The 27,342-nt window shown below is 37.6% G+C and overlaps 1 protein-coding gene across 1 annotated transcript in view; it reads right to left on the bottom strand.

Moving 5' to 3' along the window:
* The window catches only part of CCSER1 (coiled-coil serine rich protein 1), a 614,942-nt gene that overhangs the window by 296,220 nt on the left and 291,380 nt on the right, over positions 1-27,342 (bottom strand). Inside the window, exon 7 of the mRNA XM_036382606.1 lies at positions 23,353-23,430. Coding sequence (XP_036238499.1) covers positions 23,353-23,430 — 78 coding nt within the window. The remainder of the gene's footprint in view (positions 1-23,352; positions 23,431-27,342) is intronic.

Below are 27,342 nucleotides of genomic sequence, written 5' to 3'. Positions count from 1 at the left end.
ATATAGTACCTATTCCAGTATCAACAGAATGGCAATCATAATGAATGTGATTTAGTGGAGGAATGTATATATGACTGCACAGAATTGACAGAAAATCATACAAATTTACCCTAAGATTCATATAATAATCAAAATTAAATACCAGATGGTATTGTTTTTGCACTGACAGAAACATTCTCTGTTCTTTATGTCACTATGAAAATTTTTGTGATAGAAAATGAGTTAACATATTGATTACTCCCCCACTTCTCCTTTAAAGCAGGGAAAATTATTATAAAAAGGTATCTGGCTTATTTTTAAACATAGAATGACTGCAGAGCTACCTAACTAATCAGACAATAGTACTGAGATCCAGTGCTCAAGAACCAAGAAAGAAACTATACCTCATTTTATTCCATTTTTCAGTTTTCCACTGCTGAAAGCCAGGATAGTGACTGTCTTACTGTCCACCGACAGTTTTGACATTTTTAAAATCATAGTACTAAAAAAAAAACACAAAAAACCCTAAAAATTTGTTCATTACAGAGGTTTTCTAAATGGACCAATAAGTAACTTACACCAGTAATTTGCTGAAGGATAGATGTACAAGGACAAGAGAACTTTGTAAAACTGGTAAACTTGTATACAGAGAACAAAACACTCCCACCTGCAACAAAAGGCAACACGTTCCTTGTGTTTTGTGGGGTTTCATCGAGGCTGCTGGGGAGGATGGTGGAACTCATCTCATAGCATTTATGGGCTAGAAGAGGTCCCACTTAGGCTGCTGAACTCAAATTGCATGTATCAGAGCTGAGAACCACGACAAGAAAGCTCAGCAAAACCTTGTTGCAGGGACAGGAGAGAGAGTAAAGAGAATGCTGTAGTCAGATGAAGTACAGCACCATTTCAAAGTGAGGAATGCCCTCGGTTACATCCTGCCACAGCCAGACATAAAATATGGCAAATAATTTCTAAAATTTACAAGTTTATGATCAGGCATAAAACTTGGGTCTTTCATTACTTGAACTACAACTTAAGTACACATAAAAAACACTTTCTAATTCAGCTGCTCAATAAAACATTTTAAATTAAAATTAGATTAAAATATATAATTTCAATATGCAATTACAACTTCCCAAAAAGTGCTAATGCTATGCAACCTTAGCTAATAAACCTGTAATAAACACAGGATCAAACCAGGGAGATGCCAGTGTGCTGTACGTGAACAAATACTAGGGAGTTCATCTCTTTTTGGAGAGGCTCAGTAAAAAACAGAATATATACTTAGTCAAAGTTATCTGAGTCTCATCAGGTAACTAATGAAAAGAAATTGTGCTCATTTAGACTCTTATTCCAAGCACTTTCTGAATATAATTTTTTACTTTGAAAATCTTTCAAAATTAATAATAATTTGACAACTATATCTTAAGGTGTGAACTACAATATTATTTGATAACTGGATAACCCAGTGATCCATTAATTGTGTAACTTTTCACCAAACAAAAAAGCAACATGCATCTTTTTTGAAATATCAGGTTGCAGCTGCATCCCTATCAGAAAGGTTAAAGAGATTTATATCTCAAGTACAGATCAGATGGTCTTGAGACTCATCAAACATTCCTCGTGGGATCACAGGCCCGTGCTTTCTTTCAGCAGACATTCATTACTGAGCACTCACTTGGCAGATGCACAATATCCAAACTGCCTCGTTGCCATGTGATGGCTATTCATCCCCAACATCAAGTTTGCTGGAACAATTTCCCTACATCTCTGAGGGCGTGACACCACTTCTGCTCTGGTATTTTAAAGCTGTTTGTACAATAGCACTCCCACGTAAAGACATTGGCAGTAAAGGCAGCAGATTATCACATTTCATTCTGAATTTGACATGGCCACGTAATAAAGGAATGCTAGATAAATCCTGAGGGTTTTTTTAAAGCAAAGAATTACTATCACAACACCACCTGAAAACAGAACATGGTAATATTATGAATATGCAAAAGATTTTCCGTTGAATTGTTTGAGTGCTGTTGAATTCTACTTTTATGTACTGAGTCCCAACAGTTGGGACCATCGCTTAAGAAAACATTCCTGTTCAGTATGGCTGCTTCCTTTTTGAAAAGAACACTTTTAATGACTCTTCAATTTTATTTCTCCAGTACTGAAAATAGCAGAGATGTGCATTAATGAACCCAAGCACACATGCAAAGAAATACACATTCTATTATCCCTTCTTTGAAAGAAGTTGTTGCAGGTAGTTACGATTTTCAAAACATTTATTAATTCAATGAGTGTCATACAGTCAAGTGCCTCAAAAGACCATGCAGAAATCATATATTTTAAGCAAGACATCAGAGGTATAGAAAAAACTTTTTATGAAAACTGAAATATACTTTTGGAAAACTACTGTAAAATTCAATATACTGACAGAGGCATCAAAGTTATATGAACATGTCCTGCAGCATCTTAAAATTCAGCTGATAAATTTATTAAATAAAAAGTTGAGAGCATTTAGAGATTGTGCTTTAAACAACAGGAAAAATATATATACTACAGTGAATATGGACTTGAAGAAGTTTTCCAAACAGAAGGGAGAGTTTTATGACCTTACTTCTTTAGAAATATATTTAAAGTACTAAAATAAGTAGGTGCCTTGTATACCACTTTGGATGTGTGTATGGGTGCATTTTACAGTGAACAATTTGAAAATTCTATTTTTGGACAACTTTATTTCTCCACATGCTGTGTAAATGATGCAGCTACTTTTTATACGAAAGACTTCACTTATATAAATAGCTACCATGACCAGAGTAAGGTTTTCCTTATTTTAATCATCATCAAAGATCACTCAATGAATACTTTTAACTGATATTAGGCACTTTAGTATATTCAAATGAATCAGTAATGGATTTTACAGTAACTACCAGCAATACTTTGGAAGCCTTTGAGAATGTGTTTGTAGACCAGCCCTCAAAGACAAAGTCATAAGCTATGTAAAATATAAACTATTATCAGTTTAACCCTAAACACCACAGATGGGTGCTCTATTTTTAATGTCCTAACATAAAACTTCTGAACTAAAGTTTTGTGGCATACCCAGCATGAACTGCTCCAAAGAGCAGCATTTCTTTTTTGTACAGATGATATTTACCAGTGGCTCCTAAGGAATCTTTAATTTTAGGTAAAAGCAACTCTGAAGAGACTTGCCTTGAATAAACTACTGGATATTTGAGCACAAAATACTATTCCTTTTCAGGTCTTATGCTACACATAAAACCTAAAGAGCTCACATCACTCGTGCAAACTTCAGCTAAAACCAGACAGTTTTGAGTAACATCGTAACTACATCTGAAAGGGCTACATTTAAGAAAGAATGTCTTTGTTGAAATTACACCATTTATGCTTAGGCTTTTTCGCTTTACAGACACTTAGGGATGGATGAGGGAGGAGGAAGAACCCGAGAATGAGAAAAACAACTATTTTGCTTACTTCTGACAACCTTGAAACTTCAACCACAGCTATACTGTCCTGATTTATTTTAGCACTGAACTGCACACTTGACTCTAAATATCCAATTAATCTCCTGTCTCTCTGCCCGTTCCTCCCCCAAAGAAACTCCAATGATGGAAAAGTACATTCTCACATTAGACAAAAAAAAAAAATTTTCATTTGATCAGGCAGAACTGTTTTTTTCTTAGACACTGCTGATGCATTCTTTTTTGCACAGGTGAAATTTCACAAATCAAGTACAACGCTTTCACAAGAGCAAGAGAAAAACGTTTCTGCAGAAGCTTACTGTAAAAGCTCCTGGAAAGGGCCACTGAATTAATTAAGCTTTCTAAATACATAAGATAGTTTAAGTAAGATCTTTACCTTCTTAGTATAGAAAAAATATTCCAAGCAATTTGAGTGGAACTGGATAAAAAGCTGAGCAGAGATTATTTGGTGTGACAGTTGAAACAGCCACTATACACAGAGTATCCCCATGCAGTTTCAGAAGGCTTTAAGCATTCACCCATACAGAGTAACACCATATCTACCTCATCAGAAGGCTTCAGGCATCTCCCCATACAGAGTAAGGGGACTTCCTCGGTCACCATGTCACTTCAGAAGGCTGCAAGTATATGTCCTTCTTGCTCCTCAGCCCAGCCTTTTATACCCCTCGTGTCCATGCATTGCACCTGTGTGCCCTCTGCTCCCTTTGGTGATGGGTCAGTGCCCCTGGGCACTCCATGGCTCATTGCTGTCAATGCTGCTCACCTGCTGCTCACAGCTGCAGCCCACTGGGGATGAGGGTCAGCCACAGCCCCACCCCAATCACCACAAACTGTGTGCACCTACACTGTGGCATCACACTCTGTTGGAAAGATTTATAGAAGATGGCTGATGTGAATATAATGGAAAGACAGAATTCTTCTTCCCTTTCTATCACCACATAGAACAGAGAAGACAGTTTAGGCATGCAGTTGATTTATCCAGGAAAAGCTGAAACCCCCACTTCAAATGACCTTTGTCCTTTAACCTTCATTGCTGCAAACAAGGTTGGCAGCTTTTGTTCAGGCAGATTTTGGAAAACCTATCATTTCCCAAAATACCAAGTAGGTGGCATACTCCAAATAATGGAGAAAGTAGTGGCAACTGCAAGACCCCCCAATGGGAGTACCTGCAGCTCAGTGAAGTCACAGAAACCTTTCTCAACCCTCTGCTCATGAGTAAATTTTCATGCTAGCACAGATCCCATCTGGAATGAGCCTCTTACACAGACATGGCCTTTTCCACAGAAATGACCAGAGTACAAGTGCCTCCACCATTGTGAGGGATGCTGTCCTCCAATCCATCCAGCAGTCTCATACTTGCTCCCTTCTCCAAATCTAGTCTTTGGCAGGAGCTCTCAGCTCTGACCAGCCTCTTCCAACCCCTTTAAACAGAGCCTGGACAGATGGGAATCAGTAGCAGAAAGCCATCAACTTTCCAGTATAACTTTGGCATAAAACAACTAACCTTGCTACCATCAGGGCAAGCTGGCACCATGAAACTGCTAAGCCATGCCATTTTCATACAGATTGGTCAACAAGGCAGAGGAGGCATCAAGTCCTTGACTTCTCTCGCTGAAGGCAGGGTATGGCCCATCAGCCATTTGGTGGCTATCCCCAATTTAGCTATCTTCTACTACTCCTGGCCTGTGGATTTCCTACTACTTATGTCTCTGCTGTTCTCAAAAAATGTTCATGCTTTATGAGGTGTATGATCACATGACACCTGTAATCTTTCCATTACGGTGTTTAATGTTTTCTTTTATCTCCATTCTGTTAATTGCTTTGCTAAAATTTAACTTCAGCTAATTGAAACATTGCTATCATACTCTAATAGCTACAAAAATTTGATGGATATATTTAGGAATAAGAAATTAGTGCTGTAGCAGAATTTGAACATGAATCTGTCTTCATAAGCAGTGTCTACTGAAATTGTATTCTTGTTTTTCATTCAGAAATTATATCTTACTTTCTCTTATGAGTGAAAAATAATTTCTGAGCTTGTTTTCTAGCAAATAGGACCAAATCTTATGTCTTTGAGTAGTTGTCTCTTTTAAATTAACTAACTGGAAAAATGAAACAGTAATGTCATAGTTATAATTACATTGCATTTTGACTCCACTACCTGTTCCTAGTCTCTAATCCATCTGCGGATTAGGAGGGAAGGAAACGTTTCTGCAGGAAATGGAGGGATAAAGCCAGTTATTTCTTTAATGGAATTTTCATTATTATTTGAATTTCAATTACATTATCTGTTAAGCATGAAAGAAGTGTTTGGGTGCACTTGTGATATGAGGGAAGGGTGAAAAGACTTTAAAAGAGAGAATAATCAGTAATGAAATATTGCCTAGAATTCAATGATAAAGATTCTTATCCTAAACTTTATGACACTATGTACATAATGAAATAGATGATTACTAAGAACTTAATAAACAAACTTTTAAGACCAGCAGCCACTTGCAAAATATATTCAAATCTTATGATTTTTATGATAGCTCTCTTGATCCAAACTTATTTATTGGGGACAATGTGACTTAGAGGGGAACCTGATTTTCATTGAAACTGTCAAATATGATGTTTTTTAATCTCATTGTGTGCATGAGATTAAAAAACACTAGAGCAAGGGGATTTAACATGTTTCCTGTAAGGTAAGGTGTCAACCTTTCTGAAGCTCTGTTATGTTCATAATAAAAAAAATAATAAAGACACAGTATTAGAGATAGTTACAATAGGCAAGATATTGCCCACTCCTTTCATGGATACCAGATCTAATCCTACCAGCTCAAGGAAACATCCTCAGATGTGCCAAAAAGCAGTAATTAAATGATAGCATTCATACAAGTCAAACAGTCAGTGTGGACTCTTTAGGTGAATTAATATTCCTACTACCCATCATCTCTCCCAGGTTTTCAGAATGCAGCCTCCAGGATCATGTTCACTGTTCTATTCCTACACACTTTGGCATCTACAACACGTCCAAGAACAAGTATTTTGCACATATACCATGGCTGCCTTCTGAGCACTTAAAAGGTTTAATAAAAATTAGTCTGACTATACCACTAAAAAGAATAAATGCACTCTGGCAGTTCTGCAGATAGAATTTACATCACCTACATTATTTCCCCCAGGAAGATATGCTGTTTCTGGGCCAGAAGATCCATATCCTCTGATTTTCAATTTTGTACCTTAAACCCAAAGCCCTCTTTCTCTATAAATAAACTACTAATATAGCAGAAAGCTTGCACTAGTTGCAATTTAAACACATTTTTAAAATTCACAAATGGAAATTCTCACCCCTTCAACTTCTGCCTTTTGTACACCCAGAAAGTGAAAGAAAATCCCGCATCCTTTTTGGATAATCACAGGTAGATTCAACCCTCTCTTCTCCTGGGGCTCTTGATAAGAGCCTTTGATTGGCATTTGATTTACTTTTTCCTCCCATTTTCTTTTAATGCCTTTTTTATCACGAAACAAAGGAGAAAGAGGATGAGTAGGCTGCTGTTGAGAGCTACACAGATGCAGCTCTGAACAACAGCAGCTGTAATTAAAAAAGAAAAAGCAACCTAGAAATTGACAGCATGTTTACAATAAGTATGTCTGTAAGAAATGTACACCTGTATCTGTGGGTGGGTAGGTATCAGGGTGAAATCAATTCCCCAGGGAGCCTGCTAGTAAACCTTTTATTAAATACACTTTTATATGAAACTTTCTGAAAACTCCATGAAATCTAAATGGTCTTAAACTCACACAGCTCAGAAGGTCTGCTAGGATTAAAACAAAAACATAGACAAAAACATTTTCAAGAAACTTTTAGAGCAAACTTTTGAGTTTTCTAGGGATAACTGAAGAGAACTGCAGTCACTCCTCAGCTGTCCCTTTGCCATGGGAGTTATCTTGTTCTGCAGGCCTGCCTTCAGCATCTCCCATAACACTCCACTACCTTCTACATTCTATTATTAAATTGAATTTTCTCTGTGACAAGAGCAACCTCTTTGTTGCTGGGTTTAACCCAGCCAGCAAACACAGTCCCTCACCAGCAGGACCAAAGAGAGGATCACAAGGGTAAAAGCTATAAAACTCGTGGGTTGAAAAAACCACGAGTTTAACAAAGAAAGCAAAAGCCATACACACAGGCAAAGAAAAACAAGGAATTCATTTAGTGCTTCCAATGCAGGTGTTCAGCCACCTCCAGAACAGCAGGGCCCCATCACAGGTAACAGTTATTTAGGAAGACAAACAGCATCACTCCAAATTTTCTCCCTGTTCTCCTTTCCCCCCACTCTCCACACTGAGCATGATGTCACACAGTCTGGAATATCCCTTCGGTCAGTTTGGGTCACCTGGCCTGGCTCTGTCTCCTCCCACCCTCCCATGCACCCCTAAATTCCCTGCCAGTACAAAAACCAGAAAAGGCCCTGCCTGTGTCTAAGTCCTGCTCAGCAATAACAAAAACATCCCTATATTATCAACCCTTTGTTCTGTACAAATCCAAAATACAGCCACCGGGAAGAAAATTAACTCTACCCCAGCCAAAACAAGCACGCAGTCATGAAAAATGGAATTCTCTTTCACTCCTATTGCCTGTAACATGTCTTGGCTAAGTCTTGTGGAGCTTCTCTATGTACCAAACCACCACCACCCAAGAAACTACACCCTCATTCCAGGCACTTTGATTTTCCATAGGTTATCCTTCCAGTGGCAGCATATTCTAGTTGAAGCTGTATGCTTATATGATCTTGATCAGACAGATCATGGTCACCCACAGGTTTACTGAAAGCTGTTCCACTCAGATAATTTTGCTCTAGCTTGTCACATAAGGAAAAAAGTTGTCACGGTTTTTGGCCTTGGCTGGTTTTTGGTTTTGTTTTTATTAAACTAATTATAGAACTTAGTGCAAGTAACTTTGATCTTATAGTGCAATTAATAATTAAGCAGAATCAGCAGGTTCTGTGCCAAGAGACCAGGTCTCACTGCCCTTTCCTCAACCTCAGCTCATTTCCCATCTGTATGCAAGCAAGCACAGTAAGACCAAAACAGAGATCTCTCATACAAATGTGATGGCAAAAGAGAAGCAAGGCTGCAATGTGGGACTACTTCTGGAAGCCTATCACTATACCAAGTTTGAAAAGAGATTAAGCCAGAGAAGCACCAGGTAACAAAGTGGAAGATCATGAGATCTGGATTTGTCACTGCTAAGCTTTTTATTCAAGTCACAGATCCATGCTCTAGTCTTCCCTGATCACTGTTTTTATTTTAAATTAGAAAAAACTCAAGATTTTTTTTTTAATTGAAAAAAAAAATAAAAAACTTGTTATAGAAGAGAACCAGGGAGGTTCACACCTTCTGGGGAGTTTATGACCTTGAGAAAGTCACCCAAAACTTCGTGTCTGCACAACAGTGTGGCAGCCTATCTGCATGGTACATACGTTGTTGCAGTGCTTTTTTGAACACCCTTAAGAATGTCACACATTTAATAAAGATTAACAAGCATACAATTCATTCTGTAGGTCATCTGCTACACAGATGTATTTTCCATCCCTTCTTTGAACAACTTTCTTTTGTTAAAACAAGGTCATCTTGGGTTATCAAATTCTATTCTGTATTACCAAATCTTCTCCGTTGAAATTATAATTGATCTATGATCCTCTTATATTTATGTGTTCACAGCATTTTCACACAACTCTAAAATTTAAGAGAAAAAGCAGCAATATTCCCCCTCTGTGGGAAAACTGCAGGGGCCTTTTACAAAACTCTGGATCCTTGTTCAGTTCAAATACCAAGAATCCAGTGTTAGTCAGACTCAGTGAGATGACACCTGTCATACAAACAACATTATCTTTACAAGTAAATCATTTTGCTAAGGCTCCAACATTGTCATACTCTTAGGTAAGGGACTAGGAGTTCAGATCTCTTAAAAACTATTTTGTAGTCATTTTACTAATTAGACTCTTACAGTGCTTTTAAATAAATTTACAGTTGAAGTTGTAGCTTAAGTGTCACCAATTTCTGTGTTTCTTTGAATTACATGTTTATATCACCATGATACTTGTAAACACTAATTTTGATGCCAAATGGATTTAACATCAGAAAAGGTTATCACCTTTTGCCAAGAGCATTGAGAGAGTTCTTTTTTGATCAACAGAGTAACAAGGGGCAATCAACCTAATTCGCAAGAGGCTCCTAATAACACCACTGGGGACAAAGCTGTACTGCTGAATTTCCTAATCACAGTAGGAAATACAATCAGCTCACCGTAAAAATCCCAACAAGCCTCCAAATCCTTACTTGTAAAAATTCAACTGCCTAAAGGACTGTGAAAGAGTCAATCTACAAGAAGCTCGTTTGACACAGTAATATTTCCCACAATGCTCATCTTTTCCAAATCTTTTTGCAATGCCACAAGAGGAATCCTCTACTCATATTAGCAGGGTTTCTCATCATGTAACACAGAAGGATTTTTATTTAAAAACAGGATTAACATTAACTGTCACATCACAGACCGTATTTGAACCCTCTCTCTCAGGTAAACCATTTATAGAGGAGAGATTTTTCTGGTGTTAGCTATGTGGTATTTTGTGCAGTAGCATTGTTTTGTAAGAGTTGATATCACAGAGACAAAACTGACTCAAGAAGACAAAGTTATGAACATGCTGTTATTTAGGGAAGGAAACAAACCACAACAACAACAAAAAAGAGATTATCATGCAACCAGATGGAAAGAGCTGCTTGATAAACTGTGTTGTCATTGTATTGGAAAAGTCTCATACCTTCTCAGTGATTTCTCATGGGCACTCCTCACAGCACTGACTCCTTCTTCTTCACAGCACAACTAACAGACTCTAACTCTCTTCAACTAGCTAACTTACTCTTTTGTAGCACTCTTCTTCTTATGGGACACAGCTGTGGCTTATTAAAGGCAGGCTTGTTCTTAATCTTTGGTGATTAGTACAGCTGCAGCTCCTCAGGTGTGAGATTACTTTCTGCACTATTCTCTTACATTCTACCTTTCCACAAAGTGAACTCTTGCAGGGCAAAGAAAGATGGCTTCTGTTGATTGAACTTAACAAGTGGCCAGTTCTGTAAACATCTTTGTTGTAAACATTTTGGTTTTGCTGCTAAATACTCTGTTTTGCTCCACAGCGCGACAGTCAGTGGGTTTCTTCCAGCCTCTTTGACAGCCACATACCAAGAAATGAAGGTGTTACTTGATTCATTCAAAGGAACAGAACTTCCTTAATCCAAGTTCCTTCAGCCATTCTTAAGCCTAATTTCATTTTATGAAAACTACATCTCAGCTGGAAAAGAAAAGCACAAAACCCCAAAACTGATAAGCCTGGTAGGGCCGAAAATTACAAAGAGTAGCACAGCACAGTTTATGTAGGGGAAATCTTTTCCAGCAGGGAAATCTGTTCAGATGAACCCTTTGATGAATTTCCCTGGCAGCACTTAGGTATTGACATGTAGAAAAGTCAGGTTACAAGTATCTCTTCTATGTTATTCTGCCTTTAGACTAATGCAGGGACAAAGGAGAATATTAGTCACGTTGATTAGAATGGTAGTTTCAATTAATGCTTCAGTCACTGGAGTGAACTATAGGTCAGTCCTCTATGTGCACACAGGATGCTTTGGAATGGATCTGAGGAAGAGTCAATCATTCATTAACAGGGAGACAAGTGGCATGGTCCACCTGATATTATCCATCCATCTGTCCAGTCATTCACCCATTTTTAACTGGACATCTCAGAAAGCCTGGAACTGCAGGGCTCAGACTCCCTTCCATTCCTGCTGGGTGAAATAAATAAGGTCCAGACCTCTGGCACACAAGAGCCTCCAGAATCACCAGATACACAGAGCAGGTGTTTCATTTGCTTCTGACCTTTTCTTTAAATCAAGTGATTGTTTCTTGACTTCTTTCTCTGCCATTAGGCTCACACTGCCATTAAATGCCACCTTTGCTAGCAGTCACCTTTCTTACCTTTTTCGGGACAAATCATCCACAGTCAAGAGGCACAAAGGCACCTGACAATACCATCAGCTGCACTCCAGTTCATGTCCTCACATTTATTTTTTTTTTAAACTGCCAATAGAGCCTGAAGGGATAAAGCTGCTGCAATTGGGCAGTCAAATGTAGATGCATCACAGAAGAACATTTGATGTCCTTTAAATCACTATCATAAGCCAATTCAAATTAAAACTCTTCCCTGGTGAGGGAAGCACTTGCTTAGATTCAGTTTTGCCTTTTTGGACCCTTCTGGGAATGCTCTTTCAAAGTAACTGCATCCACAAAGCCCGCTTGCACTGTTGCTTTGAATGATTCATAAAGGTGTGCAGGACTTTCTTATGTACAAGTAATTATTATTTCCATAAGCCACAAAATAAATGTATGAATACCTGAGAAGAGGGACTGAATAATGATGGATACTTACAACTCATCTCCTTGTGCCAGAAGAGCCACTAAATTTTCTCACTCTGCTCTTGATGTTTCCACACTTAAAGCCCTTGGCGTACAGACACCCAATGGGGAAAAAACCCCATAAAACAGAAAAAAAAAAAAGAAATCCATTTCCTTATGAGATGAGAAGGACTCTTGAGATAGAAAACAAAGAACTATATAAAGGAGTATTTAACAATCTACAATTCCCAACAAATAACATAGTGTGTATTTGTGTGTTTGTATATACAAACTATTTTTCATGTTATCATTCCATTCCTATAAGCAAAAAAAAGTTCATTATACAAGAGAGAACTGAAGCATCACACAATACCCATGACTTCTCTGTTTAATGCTGTAATGAAATGAAAGTTATCTTAAAACATAATAAATATTCCTCAGATGCCACTTTATTTAAAGAGAAGTTATCTTTCCCCACACCAGACTGTGAATGGGGAAATCTGTTTGCAGAGTGGGCTTCACTTCCCAGTGTGGCAGCAAAGGAGTTCCAGAATTCTTCTTCTGAGTAGGAATATTAGCTCTTTGACTAAGACACAGGTCAGTGAGGAATTACTAACAAATGGAAATTGAAGCCAGGAAAAGCAGGATCACTTCCCCAGCCCGAGACCAGGGCAGCAGGGAAGATCACCAATACAAAGAGCTCAAGCCTCTTTCTGTGAAAGGAAGATAACACCTCTCCACCCTATAGGAGTGTTACAGGAATTAGTGTTTGCAAAAGCCTCTGCACCTCAGAGTTAATTAATATTTATGATGATCAGTCCTACCAAATTTGCATGCTGAAGACATCTAGTTAACATGTGAGTAGCATTTATATGACTGTGGTACTGATACATAAAAAAATGACAGCTTCATAACATTTGTTAATTTTTCCCCAATTAATTTCATTTACTCTAAGGACCTCTTTCTGTCTAAGAGGTGCACAACGCTTTATAAAATAGATTAAACCCAATATAATGCTGACTTAATTTATGGATGGCTATTTCTGTGGTTTTTTTCCTTGTTATGATAAGGAATTATCATTCTGCTAACAAATTTGCATTCATCCTCACACATCACTAAGGATAATTATGGAAATGAAGAGTACTGGAATCAACCATTCTGTGGTCATGGAAGGAAAGAGGATAAAGACACTCAGAAGAGGAGACTGAAGCAAAAGGCTTAAAGAATTCATAACTTAAAAGCCCATATATATATTATTCATTCAAAATGTTTATAAACATGGCAATAAACATGCCCAATTGAAAGGTGATCCTCAGGAATACAGCAAAGCATAAAGCAAAATAATGAGATACAAGAAGCCATAAGTACCATTCTGTCCATTTCTAATTCTGAAAAATACTATCACAGCTAAAGACTTTGCTGCTTAGAGCTGGGGTGACCAAATGACACAGATGATGATCTGCTTGTTTCATACCAGGCTCAAGAGTGTCCTGAAATATTTGGAATTTCCATGGTACAGGAAAACTGTTTCTTGTCCAAGTTTAACTTTGCCTTGATATGACAACTCTCACTTAAGTGGTCAGGTTGGACAAAATCCCTCCTCCCAGTGCTGCTCACTGAGCAGAGGTCACTATGGACAAAGCAGCAAACCCAGAACTGCCTGCACAATGATGCCAGCCCCGGCCTATTAAGCTTGCAACTGCAGGAACATTTCTATCCAAAGAGACTGAAGATTTGATCAAAGAAAACTGATCTAGAGGAATCCAAACAATCCCTGAGAAATATTAGTAAGTCAACTTTATAGTCCAAGTTGCCCTCTCACAGAGTATCCCAACTTCATCCTACTTCACATCTGCAACACCAGAATGAAAGCAATATTTAATATCTTTAAACTTTTTTCTTTCATAGTAGTAAAAAACATTTAATTTGTGTTTGTGAATCTCCTACATTCTGTAACATGGACATGCCAAACTAACTAATTTATTTTAAACTTCACTGTCACCAGTTTTCGTATTTCTCTTTTTCCTTGGTTTCCATTGCAGCTGTTTTTCTATGATACATTATTATCCCCTGCAGATTTCCAGTTAGTCTATGTTTCCTAAGCATTTTAAATTTGATGCAGACATACCAGCCTATGAAAATGGTAAGGCTTTAAGTATTTTAATGAACAGTAAACAGAAAACTTCAGGAAACATCTTTGTTTATTGTCGTTTGTAAAAACTACTTCATCTTCATTCCGAAATTTTCCCTTGGTTCAGCTGTAGATAAACACTCTCCCCACACATCCAAAACTTTACCTCTTTTTACCAACTTATTGAAAAAAACTAGCAACTTGTTTGAAGAACCAGAAATAAATATTACCCTGTACAGTCATGGGGAGGATGATGTGCTTCTCCCTTTCACTTAAATATGAAACTGTGCAGAAAAACCCAAAATAAACAACAATCAGTCGTGTTTGTTCATTCCTTTCTTGGTTCCTGACAACATCCACAAGTGTAATGATTACAACAAAAGGTAATCAGATATGGACCTAAAGAAAACTTTTTTCCACTGCACCCTCCTTAATCTTAATTTAATCTTTCAGAACTCTAATGACAGATGCTAACTCTAATGATATAATTATCACAAAGCTATCAGTGTACCACATAGCTGTACAGGTTTGAAATGCTTAGCAAATATTATCCAAATTAAAAATTTGGTATTCCTTCTCATCTATAGCATTCAGCCCTGCTTGAAAATACCAAATTTAAAAAAAAAAACCTGCTCAATATTTAGTTCATTATTCACTAGGACAAAATGAAGTGATTAAGTCTGTTTTTGAGCTTTCCTCCCTCCCATTATCAACTCCTTCAACCACAAAGGTCATGCTCTTTTTCCTTTAGTCCACTTTTATTTTACCAAAAATTTTTAAGCAAATCATGTCCTCATCCATTTATTAAGAAATATTTTAAAAATTTAAATCATCTAAAACTTTGAAGTTTTTCTTGAATGGTCAAAGTTATCTGTGAGATACTCACAGTAGGCATTTTCTTATATGTGCTCCCCATGACAACAATGCAACAAGCCCACAGCCTTAAGACTGAGTTTCCAACATTTTAAAAATAATTACAACTGACACTTTCCATTGTCTCTATCCCCAGTGCCTTTCAGGACTCTTATTAAAATCTCTGCTAAATGAAGAAGTCTGAATAATAGATTTCTTATTCTATACACATGAAGAGACATAACTTTTCTGGACTACTGGTAAGAGCCAGCTCATACAGCCACATTTGAGAAAATTTCAATCAACAAAGATATCCTTTTACCTGTCCTGGTTTTTTTTTTTTTTTTTTTTAATGTGTCAAAAAAGTGGAAGAAACTTCATGGTTCTTAAAAAAACGGTAAGACATTATAAAGTTACTTTAAGCACATAGCAAATATATTTCATTACCAATAGTCAAAGTATTGAACTATACCATGAGAAAGGAGAAGGGCAGAGAATGAATTGAATGCACATGCTATGGCTTAAAATCAGAGTATACTAAACCTTTCAAGACCAAGAAATTTACCCCAGTACTACCATAATGATGTTATAATCTTTAAATACAGGGGGAAATTTATTTTTTTTCACACAAAATTAGCTTTAATGTTATATAACAATGCAGTTGGGTGGAAACAGTAACAGCACTTCAGAAAACCCTACCTAACAATTCAAGTCACCACTGCATCAGGCCATCAAAGCCTCCCAGACAAGTCACATTCCTCAGTAAAACTAAACAGCTCATTATAAACAAGTGGCTCACAAAGGAGTTACCAATAGACAGAGCACGACCAAGTCACAATCTTAAATGGAAAAGAAAACAGACAACAAAAATCAAACTACAGCACAATAGCTTTCATCGCCTGTCAATAATTGTCTCTGCAAGGAAGCTAGCCAGAGGAAAGGCAGGATAGAGCTTTCACAAGTGGCACAAGGTGTCTGTGTGTCAGCAATTAGATCTTGCCTTTAATTTCAGTTAATGGCTGTCTAAATTGCTCACAAAAATATCTGCCTCTTTAAACTCTCAGTAAACATTTTCAAAGTCAGTCAGTTATTTTTTGTGTCATACTTTTGAGACATTTAACTCGATAAGGATTTCAAAATGCCAACCCTCAATTTCTTACTGTAATGGATTATGTTTGAAAACATGTGGCTGGGTCATTAACATTACTCAGTACTGGGAAAGTTGTTTATACATATTCTAATGGAAGAGTCAAAGATCAGATGTTTTCCATTTAAAATCATTAATTTCAGTAAGTCAAAACTTCTTGTCAAAAACACGTCAAGTTTCCACACCTATGATTTTCAGAGGCTTTCTGGATGAAAAAGCAGCAGTCCTTGGCCAGAAATGGAGAGGACCTGCTACAGTGAGAATACACATCTGAGATGTACAAAACCCATTTTCAAGTTCCCAGTTTGTTTAATTTATCCTGGGAAGAAAACATTCATTGCTGTAACACATGCTGGAAATGAATAATTATTATTAAATAAACTCCTGCATTGCAAACAGTTCTAGATTTTCACCATATTGAACATAATTGATGAAAGCACTTGAATTTTACCTCATTTCCAACAACTGCAGAAAGTACTCTTGGATTGGAATGGTCAAAATAGATTCACCTTTAAAATAATTGATGGGGTTAAAATGGTCAACGCAGATGAACATTTTCACTTCTAAAGTAATTGATGCCTCTGAAATAATCCATGCCATCCATGGCCTGATGGCACATGTCACTATAGTCAGCGGGCACCACGCCATTGACTTAGATGAAATTTGATTCCAAACTCTTTATAATGAGTCTGCTTACTAAAAAAACAACAAAAAACCAAAACAACAACAACAAACCAAAAACAAACAAAAACAACAACCCACAAAAAAACGCCAACAACCAAAAAAAAGTGTCATATTTCACAAATGCCTGATAAGGAAATTTCCATGTCCGACCATACAGGAGCCCCTCTGGCAGCCCCTGAGCTGGGACTTGTGACCTTTTGCAGCTACACCCTCCACACTCACACAGTCACACCAGGTTTCCCAGAGCAGTCTCAGACTTCCAATGATCCTTAATATCATTTAATCATGGTGCAGTAACGAATAACAAATCACGGCTCAACTGGTGCCTCTGAGGAGCAGCCCCAAACAAAAAAAACAAAAAATCCTGGGCTTTTACACCCTTACAGTCTAAGTGAGTGCAGGCAAGTCTGGAATCATCAGCTCCTGAGTGTCCTGTGCCCTGGCAGGATCATGGGCACCTGGGACCTTTGTTCTGCCTCGGGCTCAGGCTCCTGTGCTGCCCCCCAGAGCTGAACCTGCAGCTCCACCCCGAGCTGCCTGCACTCAATGGACTCCTCAACACACCCCCAGATTTCCTTATGCCTATCAGTCCCATGACAAGGGAAGTTAAGAGGATTTACTGTCTGCATCAAGATGATTAGATTAGCACCTTAAGTGCTCTTCCTGGGTGTATCAGAATCCTCCCATGGAGTTTCAAGACAATCTTTTTTCATAGTCTTAGTGATAAAATCTTGTCAGCAACCTATAATGTTACAAGTTTTATGACTTTTAAATCTTGGATATAGAGTACTCAGCAGGAAAAGCTTACTTTGTAGGTATGCATCAGAATTCATTGTGTGAACCTGTCTGCCTGAGGGAAGGAACCTGAATGAACCCAATATTTACCCTTGCAGTGCTGATTATATAAAATGATAAGTTTTGCTGGAAACCCTATTAACTGAAAAAAAAAAAAGTAATTATGATCCTTCTGCATGCCTTTGTTGAATCATCATTTGTGTTTCTGGTTGCTTTTGAAGATTTTAATAAGACATACATTAATAATTTTCCTATATGTGGCTCATTGAGTAAATCACTGGATTTATAGCATTTAAAGCATCAGTTTTGCCTAAGACAGGAATTTTAATTTTGAAATTCTGAACTAGCGGTGAACCTGTGATGAAAGCTTCAATAAAATAAAGGAAAATACACTAAAAAATACATGTACATAAAATTTTGAAAGAAAGGGAACTATGATCAAGGAATAGAGGCAGAAAGAAATCAAACAATACACGTGTAGCTCCCAGTCTCATTGCTGATCCTTTCAGTCATTAGTAAATATGTCAGTATTTAGTAAATATATCAGTGATACTGGGAAACTACCAATGTACCTACACTGCCCGCAGTAAAAAAATGTTTATTTATTCATTAAACAGGTGATGCGGGGTTCTATTCAGACAGACTCACTGGCAGAGCTCTTTTTCTTAGGAAAAATGTGCTCAGAGGTTCTGAGAAAAAGAAAAAGACAGTGAACAAATGCACAGAAGCTTCCTGTAACAGGGCCTATAATACCCACTTCACACTCCTCCCTTCAAAACAAATTCAGTGCTGTTCAAGATCTCATATCTTATGATGATAAAGACTGTGAAACAAATCAGATGTATAAATCCTTTTGAGAAATGACAAAATGGAAGGCTTGCACCGAAGGCAGAAAGCTGGTGTGATGATGTGACTTTTAGAAGTCTGTGCTATACCAGCACAGGAGTCATAAAGAAAGCAAATAACTGATATGGGAAAGAACAATTAAGAGTGGGAGGAATCGATTAAACCACTGAAGAATGGTGATAGACTGGTCTAAAACAGGATGGAAACTGAGGCAGCAGAAGAGTAAAGGTGGAGTTGTGTGAGTCATACTTCTACAACCCTACTCCCTTTACTACAAATATCAAAAACATCTCCAAAACAAACAAAAAACCAAAACCACAGAGGCTTCAGATGCTTCTCAGCAGAAGCAGAAATTCAGCTGGAGGGTGGAAAGAGAGGGACAAGAGCTACTGAGGCCTCGAGGCCACTGGAGATCATCACTGAACCCTAGCCTGCTCCATCTGCTATGGGGTCACAAGGTTTGTGTGATTATTTCAGAGCCCGTTTTGAACACAAAGCAACACATTAAAATCTTCATTTAAGGAAGTGTCAGAAAATACTTAAAATATTCAAAATAGTGCATTTAAGCTAGAGTGGGTAAATAAGCTGGCTGTGTCAACTGCATAGGAAGCTTTTGGAACTCCAGGCCCAGCTTGCTGTCATCACTGCTGAGTAAGTTAAGAAAGGATCTCTTTCTACACCTAGAAATACAAAGCCCCACTCTGAAACATGAATTCCCTGGGCTAAACGGCAGTCATTACTGCACCTTTCATATTGATTATTCCAAATATCTGCAGTAAAATTAAACTGTGATTACAGACCAAATGGATAGTTTATCTCTTGCTAATTCTAGGCACAAATGTCAGGAGCTGCCAGAGCTCATGCCCATTCATGAACTGCGCTGATTTGCATTTCCAGAGCCTGTAAAGATGCAGGATGAATAGTAAACCTCTAAGTATAGACATAATTTAGTACAGATTACACTTTACTAGACCTACAGCAGTGGTAACGCTACTGAGGACTGTCAGCTTTTGCTACTTGACCCGGCACTTCTGTTTTCTTACTGAAGGAATTCGTATCAAGGGTATTAATTACAGAAATCAGAACACAGTAGGATAATAAATACTGAAGGAAATTCTCAGCTCCCTCAAAGGAGAAAGGAAATAATGGAGGAATTTTTTTCTTTCATTTAATGCCAATTAGTAAAGCATGGTTGAGATTAATCAGAATTGAGACACAATTAAACATCTCTACAATAAATTACTATTATGGTTATTATTTACAACTTGGCTGTGACTAATAACCAGTGAGACTGATGCTCATTACAACAAATAATGTATAATTAGCTAATATTAGATATTTCAAGTACCAAATGGCTGTCATAGATCTCTTCTTAAAAGACTGTCACTATATTTTAGAATAATTTAAAAATAATAAAATACTATTATAATAAAGCACAGGATAATGAGTAGGAGAAAAGAACAGTTTCTAAAAAATGGATGAGACATTGCTTGCTAAGTTGACCTTTTAGAAATACCCACTCCTCACTTATCTTCTAAATGAAAGGCAGGATTATTTTTAATTCCAGCTAATGAGAGCAGATGTAAGTACTCATAATTAAAAGTCACTCACATTTGAGCCAGCTACAGTTTTGCTATTATAACAGAGAATAACACTTAAGGTTGCATGACAAATACCATTCTACTCCATTATGTTACAAATTGTTAGTTTTGGAATATTTCAATTGTGACATAACTTTCTCCCACAAGTCAAAGACCTAATTCTTCAAGAAATATTATAAAGGGACAGAAGAAAAAACTTCTCTTCAAAAGAAGATCCTACCTACTTCAAAGTTTAAGAGCAAAACCACCAACAAAGATGATGTTCTTTTCTGAGAGGAGAAATAAACTTTTTCTACAATGTAAGAAAAGATCTTCCTTTTCTAAACACATGGAAAACAGCAGAGGATTGAAAGCTGAAAATAACCCTCATTAAAAAGAAATGCCTATGATGGCTTTATCAAAAATGGTTGTAGAAACATTTTATCAGTGTCTGTGTACAGGGCGGAACAGGATTTTTTCTAAGATTTTGAAGAGCACAGCTAAGGAAGACTGCTCTGAACATCTGTGTGTTGCTAACTCCACAGGGAGAAGGATCCGAAAGCCGCACAGAAAATTGGCTGTACTGGCTGCTGTGCAAAGTTGCCCCTTTCCTCAAGGAAAACCGAATCTACTATTGACAACACTTATGGAAGAGTGGTTGCTGAATGGCATTAACTATATGTTTATCTGCTAATTTTCTCCTGGTTGCTTTTAGGATTCAACAGTTCTGGAGTTGGCTATATTTATTTCTTACCCAACTGTTTTCTACTCCTTTTGCTGGGTATCAGTGATCACTTTTAAAGGTACTGTCTTGATGGAAGTAAAGCACAATGCCTCAGTTAAAGTAATGGTATTTGATGGACTTAGGTGGACTATTTCTTGCTGCACTGGAAAATATCTTGCTCCAAACACTCCTGAGCAGGGTCCTATATGATTTGGATCTTTCTGCTACAAGTCACAGCATGTGTAACACATTGGGAGAACAATAGCTGAGATTGGTGTTAGCAGAGATGCAACCTACAAGTACTTCCAGGGAAATCTGGTTTCTAACTTTGATTAGATTAAATTCAAAACCTTAAAATGGTTTTGTACTAGCTTAGGGTCTTCATATTTTTCCAGCACATATCCTGTGGGACTAAAAATGATAGGCATCTGCTTTGGTGAAGTTGGATATACAAGAAGAGTATGGTGACAGGATTTCTATTCTTTCCTTATACAGAAATGCAGAGTTTCTTTTGAAGGTAAATGGCTAAAAACCAAGGAAGGACAGTTCTCTTTCTTGGTATCAAACCAGGTATGATTGAGAACCCAGGCTTGGTCTCCTTTCACAGTCTAATATAAAAGCTCATTAGCTCAGAGATCTTCAACTGTCCCAAAGAGAGGCAGTTGATAGGGCCCTGCTTCCTTACACCTGTGCTTTCCGAACCACAGAATGGAATTGCCTTTTCAATCTCCTTCTCTGCAGCAAGGATGTGGGAAAGGTTATTATCATGTTGCCAAGGGAAATGCACCATCCCATCATCAAAAGCCAATATTATTGACTGACAGTATTCAGAGAGGGTTATGGCTTGTAAAACCAGTCATTGACATTACAATTTGAACAACAGTGCTCTCTCTTGGAGTGAGCCAAGGAGAAATAACATAAACTTTTACATTTTATATTATTTTTTTTTCTACTAAATGCTGTGAAATTCACTTAACTTTTTCCTGGTCTGACCTCCATTCATTTTACTTGAATTGCAAAGGAAAATGTTTCCTGGTTTGAAAATTGACTGAAAATGAAAGATTAAGTAATGCTCTCTGCCCTATTTTTCAGTTTCTTTTACCATTTCTACTAGACTTTTAATATGAAAAACATCTTTATTGTTTTATTAGAGCAACTATTCCACTTCAAATAAGTAATTTACAACCCATTCTGGGTTATAGGAACACCATTTCCTTAAAAAATAAAGGCACTACAGTGTACTTGTCAGTGCCCTGATGCAAACAGAGCAATGTTTGATTACCTCAGCATGAAAATTAAGAAGTTAATTAACTAATGAAAGTTAAGAAGATTTTCTTACCTCTTATACCTTTAGCTGAGCAGCCCATTTCTTTCTAAGTGTAATATCTTAGTAGTTTTCCAGGCATGGGGAGACTCGACTACTGAATCTGACTTAGATTGTTGAGCAGACTTAAATGTGCATGCAAAGTGGTGTTCCAAAGAAATAAAGATCTGTATCCTGGTATCTGGGGAGAACATTGCTCCATTTCAGACAAATCTGACTGAGAGACGGGGTCTTAAAAGCATAATATCCCAAAAGAGGAATAAGAATCAGTGAATAGCTGACCACTGATACCCCATCTGTACCTCCACTCAGGAAACAACTAAGCAAGCACAATACTGAACCCTTCTAATAGCAAGAATCAGCTGGCTGGTTATACAACTGTTGCACAGACACTGAAAATATGGGGGGAAAAAAAGGAGTTTCTTTTCTGGGCTGGGCCAGGTCAGAACAACACTTATGTGCTGGAAGAACATGCAGGAGACACGTGAACTTGACATCATCAAACTTCATTAATTCCAGTTTCTCAGCTTTTACTTAACATCATCTCAAAGTGACTAAAACTCAACCCAGTCAACTGATTGCATGCACAAAGTGGCAACTTACTTGAGAGAGGGAAAATTTTAAAAGGGATACTCCTGTGAGTGCAACTTAGTCCATATTATGACACCCAATTGAGTGAATGGTGCTGAAAACTCAGGTTCCTCTTCCTTATCTAAGGGAACAACTGGCAAGGTGACCTCTTTGCTAGATGATGCCAGCACTGCCCTGAGTACCTGGGCGGCCTCAGGAGACCTCTTCCAAGAGGATCTGCCTAAGGCTATTCTGTGTCCCAGGGATGGATATCATGGTGTCAGCTGAAAATGTGACATATGGCAACTCACTCCTCACAGGTTAAACCTCATGAAGTTGTGGACATTGTCCCAACATTTATTATTAATTAAAATGCCAGGACTGTGGCTTACACTGGACTTATGCCAAAACTGTTCTTTGACAGATCTTTAATGTCTCCTGTATCCTTGGAGAAACTAATCATTGTTTTGTTCAGAGATATACTGGAAATACAAAATAAAGATAAATCTGTTGGTGACACACACTAGTTCACGAATGCACATATCCAAATGGGATGATGGATAAAAACACACTCTTACAAATAACAGTTCGCAAGTCTGCTGGAAAACTATTCAAAACCAACATTGTATTCTAGGTATTTCTTGAAAATTGCATGGTATATACACAGAACATCTGCTGACATCATGGTAATTTGAAGAAAAGGAAGAAGCAACAATAAGCACTTCACAGTACAGCAGATTACCTGATAAGCCAAGATTAATAGACAATATTTATGATGAAATGAATTAACTGTACCTTGAAAAACAATGGCTCCTCAGGAAGGGGGCTGACAGGGAGGGAGGCTGTGCTGCCAGCTGGGCTCATATCCGTACTCTGAAAGAAAAACACACAGGAGTTTGCATTTCCAATCAACTTCTACGGACAACTTTTTTTTACATTTTGGAGGAGGGGGGATGAAAGAGCTTGAAAACAGCACTGGAAATCCAACAGAAATAGACTGACAACTGCAACCTGTACTTATTTGCTCGTAATTAGTTCAAGTATTTCACTAATAGGTAAGTACTTGCATTTTATTTTGAATTAACTCCCCATTCAAAGACTGAAACACACAAGTATACAAACATGCTGTTCATATTTGTTCATACAGAAAAACTTATTCATCTCAAAAGAAACTATGACATAAAATTTTAAATTATTTTTGGGATGGCTCAACAGTATATTTAGAAGGAAATATTAACAGGAAAGCAATATATCACAGGAAAATATTAGGTTCGATGTTTAAAAAAAGATCCCATTCACATGAGTCAATATACTTTACAAACAAGCCCTAATACAAGAAAAGAAACAGTGAAGACCAAAGTTATAAATAAAAACAATTCTGTGTACTTCAATGGACCTGTCAAGTCAAAATGCTTGAAAGATTGATCTAGAACCCCACCCTCTTCAAATCACATTTCAGTAACCTGTTGGTTAGCATGGTCATTATTTTTACAGATGTGACAGATATTAAAACAAGTGCGTGACTCTTAACAGTATTTAATGGTAATAATAAGAGAAGAACAAAATCTGGAGTTTAAAAACATACATAAACAATATCACAATGCTTCTGGAGAAAACTAGAATAATGCTACCTCTTGGGAAAAAAATTCCCTAAGCGCTAAAATGAAAAAAAATCCACCATGACCACTAGTAAAACAGAAATTTATAATATAAAAAAAAAAACAAGTTTGCATAGCCTAGTAGTGCATTCCTTTTGACAATGTAGCATTGCAATGCAGAATGATCTCATAAATTCAACTTGTGCACTTGACTAATCTAATACCTGTTTTTGCATCACTATTAATCTACTCTAAGTCCTTTGATAAACCCAAATTCTGCAAGTGAAGCCACACTGCTCCACCCTGTAATTTCTAACACTTCTTTCATCAGAAGATGTTTATGGAGAGACACTGCATTTTACTCAGCCAACTGGTCACGGACGAAAAACGACAAAATTTTGGGTACAAAATCCCTGTGTCAAATCCAAAACAGGGCAAATCCAAAACAGAGACTTCAAAGTTAACATCCACTGAGAAAATGTGATTTAAATTAGCTACCTATCAGTTACACCATAGCTGAAAGAAAAGGCAACAGTTGCTTGCTAAATAATAGGGATGCAAGTAAATGAGAAAGAAGGGGGCCATGGTAATTATATCCTAAGAAAGAGACGGGTAATTTATAACCCACGGAACACAGAGGTGATGTTGAGGAATAAAGAGAGATTGCAGCATGTCAGACAGTCAGTATCTCTGCAGAATCCATTGTATTCAGAAACACTACAAATTTTAACGCGGACTCCTGCATCTGATCATCAAGAAAACTGGCCAGTAATATTTACAAAATGAAGTGAAACTTAGCTGTTCTACATTAAACACAGAGTGCAGACAAAACTGAATACTTCTGTGGGAATGTAATGCCAGCAGCTCAGCCTAAGACAATTTGCCTTTTAATTTACATAGAATAGAAAAAAAATTTGGGGGGGGGGGGGGAGGGGGAATCGAGCATCTGATTTCCAAACCAAATCAAGTGCCCTAATTTGCAGTTAGAAATATGCAGGAGGACAGGCCCATCTTTAAGCACTGAAACAGCATCCCTAGGAAAATCTGCAAAGCATGAGCTGCACATTGTTCAGGGATAGCTGGAATCCAAGGAAGGTTTAACAGCCCTGGGGATGGCACTGGTGTTGCCACAAAACACCTCAGGGCACATCCAGAGGATGGCCTCAGAAAAATATCTGCTCTTCCCTGATGAGTGGACAGGAGCCAGCCCAGGTCTGATGTCACACTGATGTGGCTCCACGGCCTGTTGGGGGTGGGGGGCGTGTCAGCAGGGGCACCACGACCACATGGCTTCTGGACTGAAACTAATTTGAGTCTGGCCAGACAGGAGCACTGGCAGGAGAGCCTAAAGCTGTCCACATATACATACTCTCAGTGGCTCCTCCAACACCTTCACTAATTTTCGTCTTGAAGGAAAGCAGAGCGTTATCTGTGCCTGTGTAAATTAATTAAACCCAGTGGTACTAACACAGTTTATTATAGTGGAGGGCTGAGTGAGCACCAAAAGGGTTGTTTCTCAAGCTATTAAAAAACCCAAACCCTTACAAACTAATCACTGCTATGAAAGATGTTGATAGCTTGCCCTCCTGAAGCAACATACTAAGAATTTCAAACAACACCCCACTCCCCACTTAAATTTGCTCTCTGTGGTGTGGTTATCATAATCACACTTCGCAGTCTAAAGCTCCCCATACATATAAAAAAAAAATCACTGGGAGGAATTTACTTACTGGGGACTTTTTATTTAATGTTGTCTAAACCAATTGTGTTCTCATAAAAGCAGCCACTCACTTCAAGACCAGCGTAAACTTGATCGGTTTTAGTTATAAATTAACCAGAAGATGCTATACCATGAGGCTATAATTACATGTTTTAAGTCATTGCAAATGCTAAATAAACATAATTTGTATCCTAATTCAAAATATTAGGCAAAATTAGGACATCTGATTTTGAAGTACTTTGCTGTGCAACTATCATTTTAATATGTGTTTTTTATGCACAAAATGCACAGCTGGGTTTTGTTGACTGAGCCTTTTCCATGTGTCACTGGAAACCTCTCAGTTTACCAGAGGGCAGAAAATTTGCACAGCTTTAATCACCTAAACTACATTTTCAAAATATGTGAATACCAAGCAATTCAAGTATTTCTCAGAACAACAGTTTAGAAAAATACCATCTTGCCTATGCCAAGAAAAAAAACAAAACACTGTGAGCATTTCTCTCAGTGCTTTTAGGCCATTTTTTTTTTGTTTGGAACAGGCTGCTAATATCCAGAAAAATGACATTATTAGAATTTTGTCAATACATTTTTCATGATTGTAAAGATCAACACTAAGTTTTATTCTAATTTCTAGAATCAGTCTCAATATACATCAATCTTATTGTGCAGTTGAAAAGGGACCTTGGAGTCACTTACAGGCCATGCTAATTATTTATCCTTGGAGAGCAATGTTAAAACTGTGATCAGGAAGTATCCTGATAACGAGACAAAGGAAGAAAACAAGTCCAATAGAACAAGCTTTTCCCATTGCTACATCCATTTTGGAGATCCAAGGTCAGGATCCTGTTTGAGGACCAATTCTCATCATTTGAGCTAGATGGAAGTAAAAGCACCTGTTTCTAGAGCTGTTTTAAAGTAGTTACAGGCTTGGTTTTGTTTTATTCCACTTGTCTCTACCTTCCTCAAAGCAGAACATTTCACAAACCTACATAACAATATAAACTGTCTAACAGCAGATTAGAGAATGTAGTCAGTGGGTCTCCAGCAACACAAAGTGTTGTGCAGAGTGTTAAAAACACACGCCTTTGAAAAGGACTCCTTCTTTTGAAGAGTCATCTTCCAGTCTTCAGCAACTCTCCTATAAATGAAAGCAGATTCACCGCATAAATTCAGATTTTTCTTGCTACAAACCTTTGCCTTTAATCTGACGTTCTTTAGGAAGTGGCCTATCTGTCAGCCTTCATTAATTGTGCCGTAAAATAAGGACCATGCACCAACAGAAGCCAATTTAATTTGCTACAACTGCTGTTCAACAGGGGTAAACACTGCAATGGTAGCTGGCAGACACTGACTCCTCAGGAGACCAGTATCACAATTTATTGATCTAAGGAGTTAATACTGACAGAGAAAACCTTCAGTGGATATTAGAGCTAGAGAGCCAATAAATCTTTATAATAACTGAAGAAA

Source organism: Molothrus ater, chromosome 4 (assembly GCF_012460135.2).
Source record: "Molothrus ater isolate BHLD 08-10-18 breed brown headed cowbird chromosome 4, BPBGC_Mater_1.1, whole genome shotgun sequence".
NCBI classification, from domain to species: domain Eukaryota; kingdom Metazoa; phylum Chordata; class Aves; order Passeriformes; family Icteridae; genus Molothrus; species Molothrus ater.
This window is presented reverse-complemented; position numbering and strand designations above follow the sequence as displayed.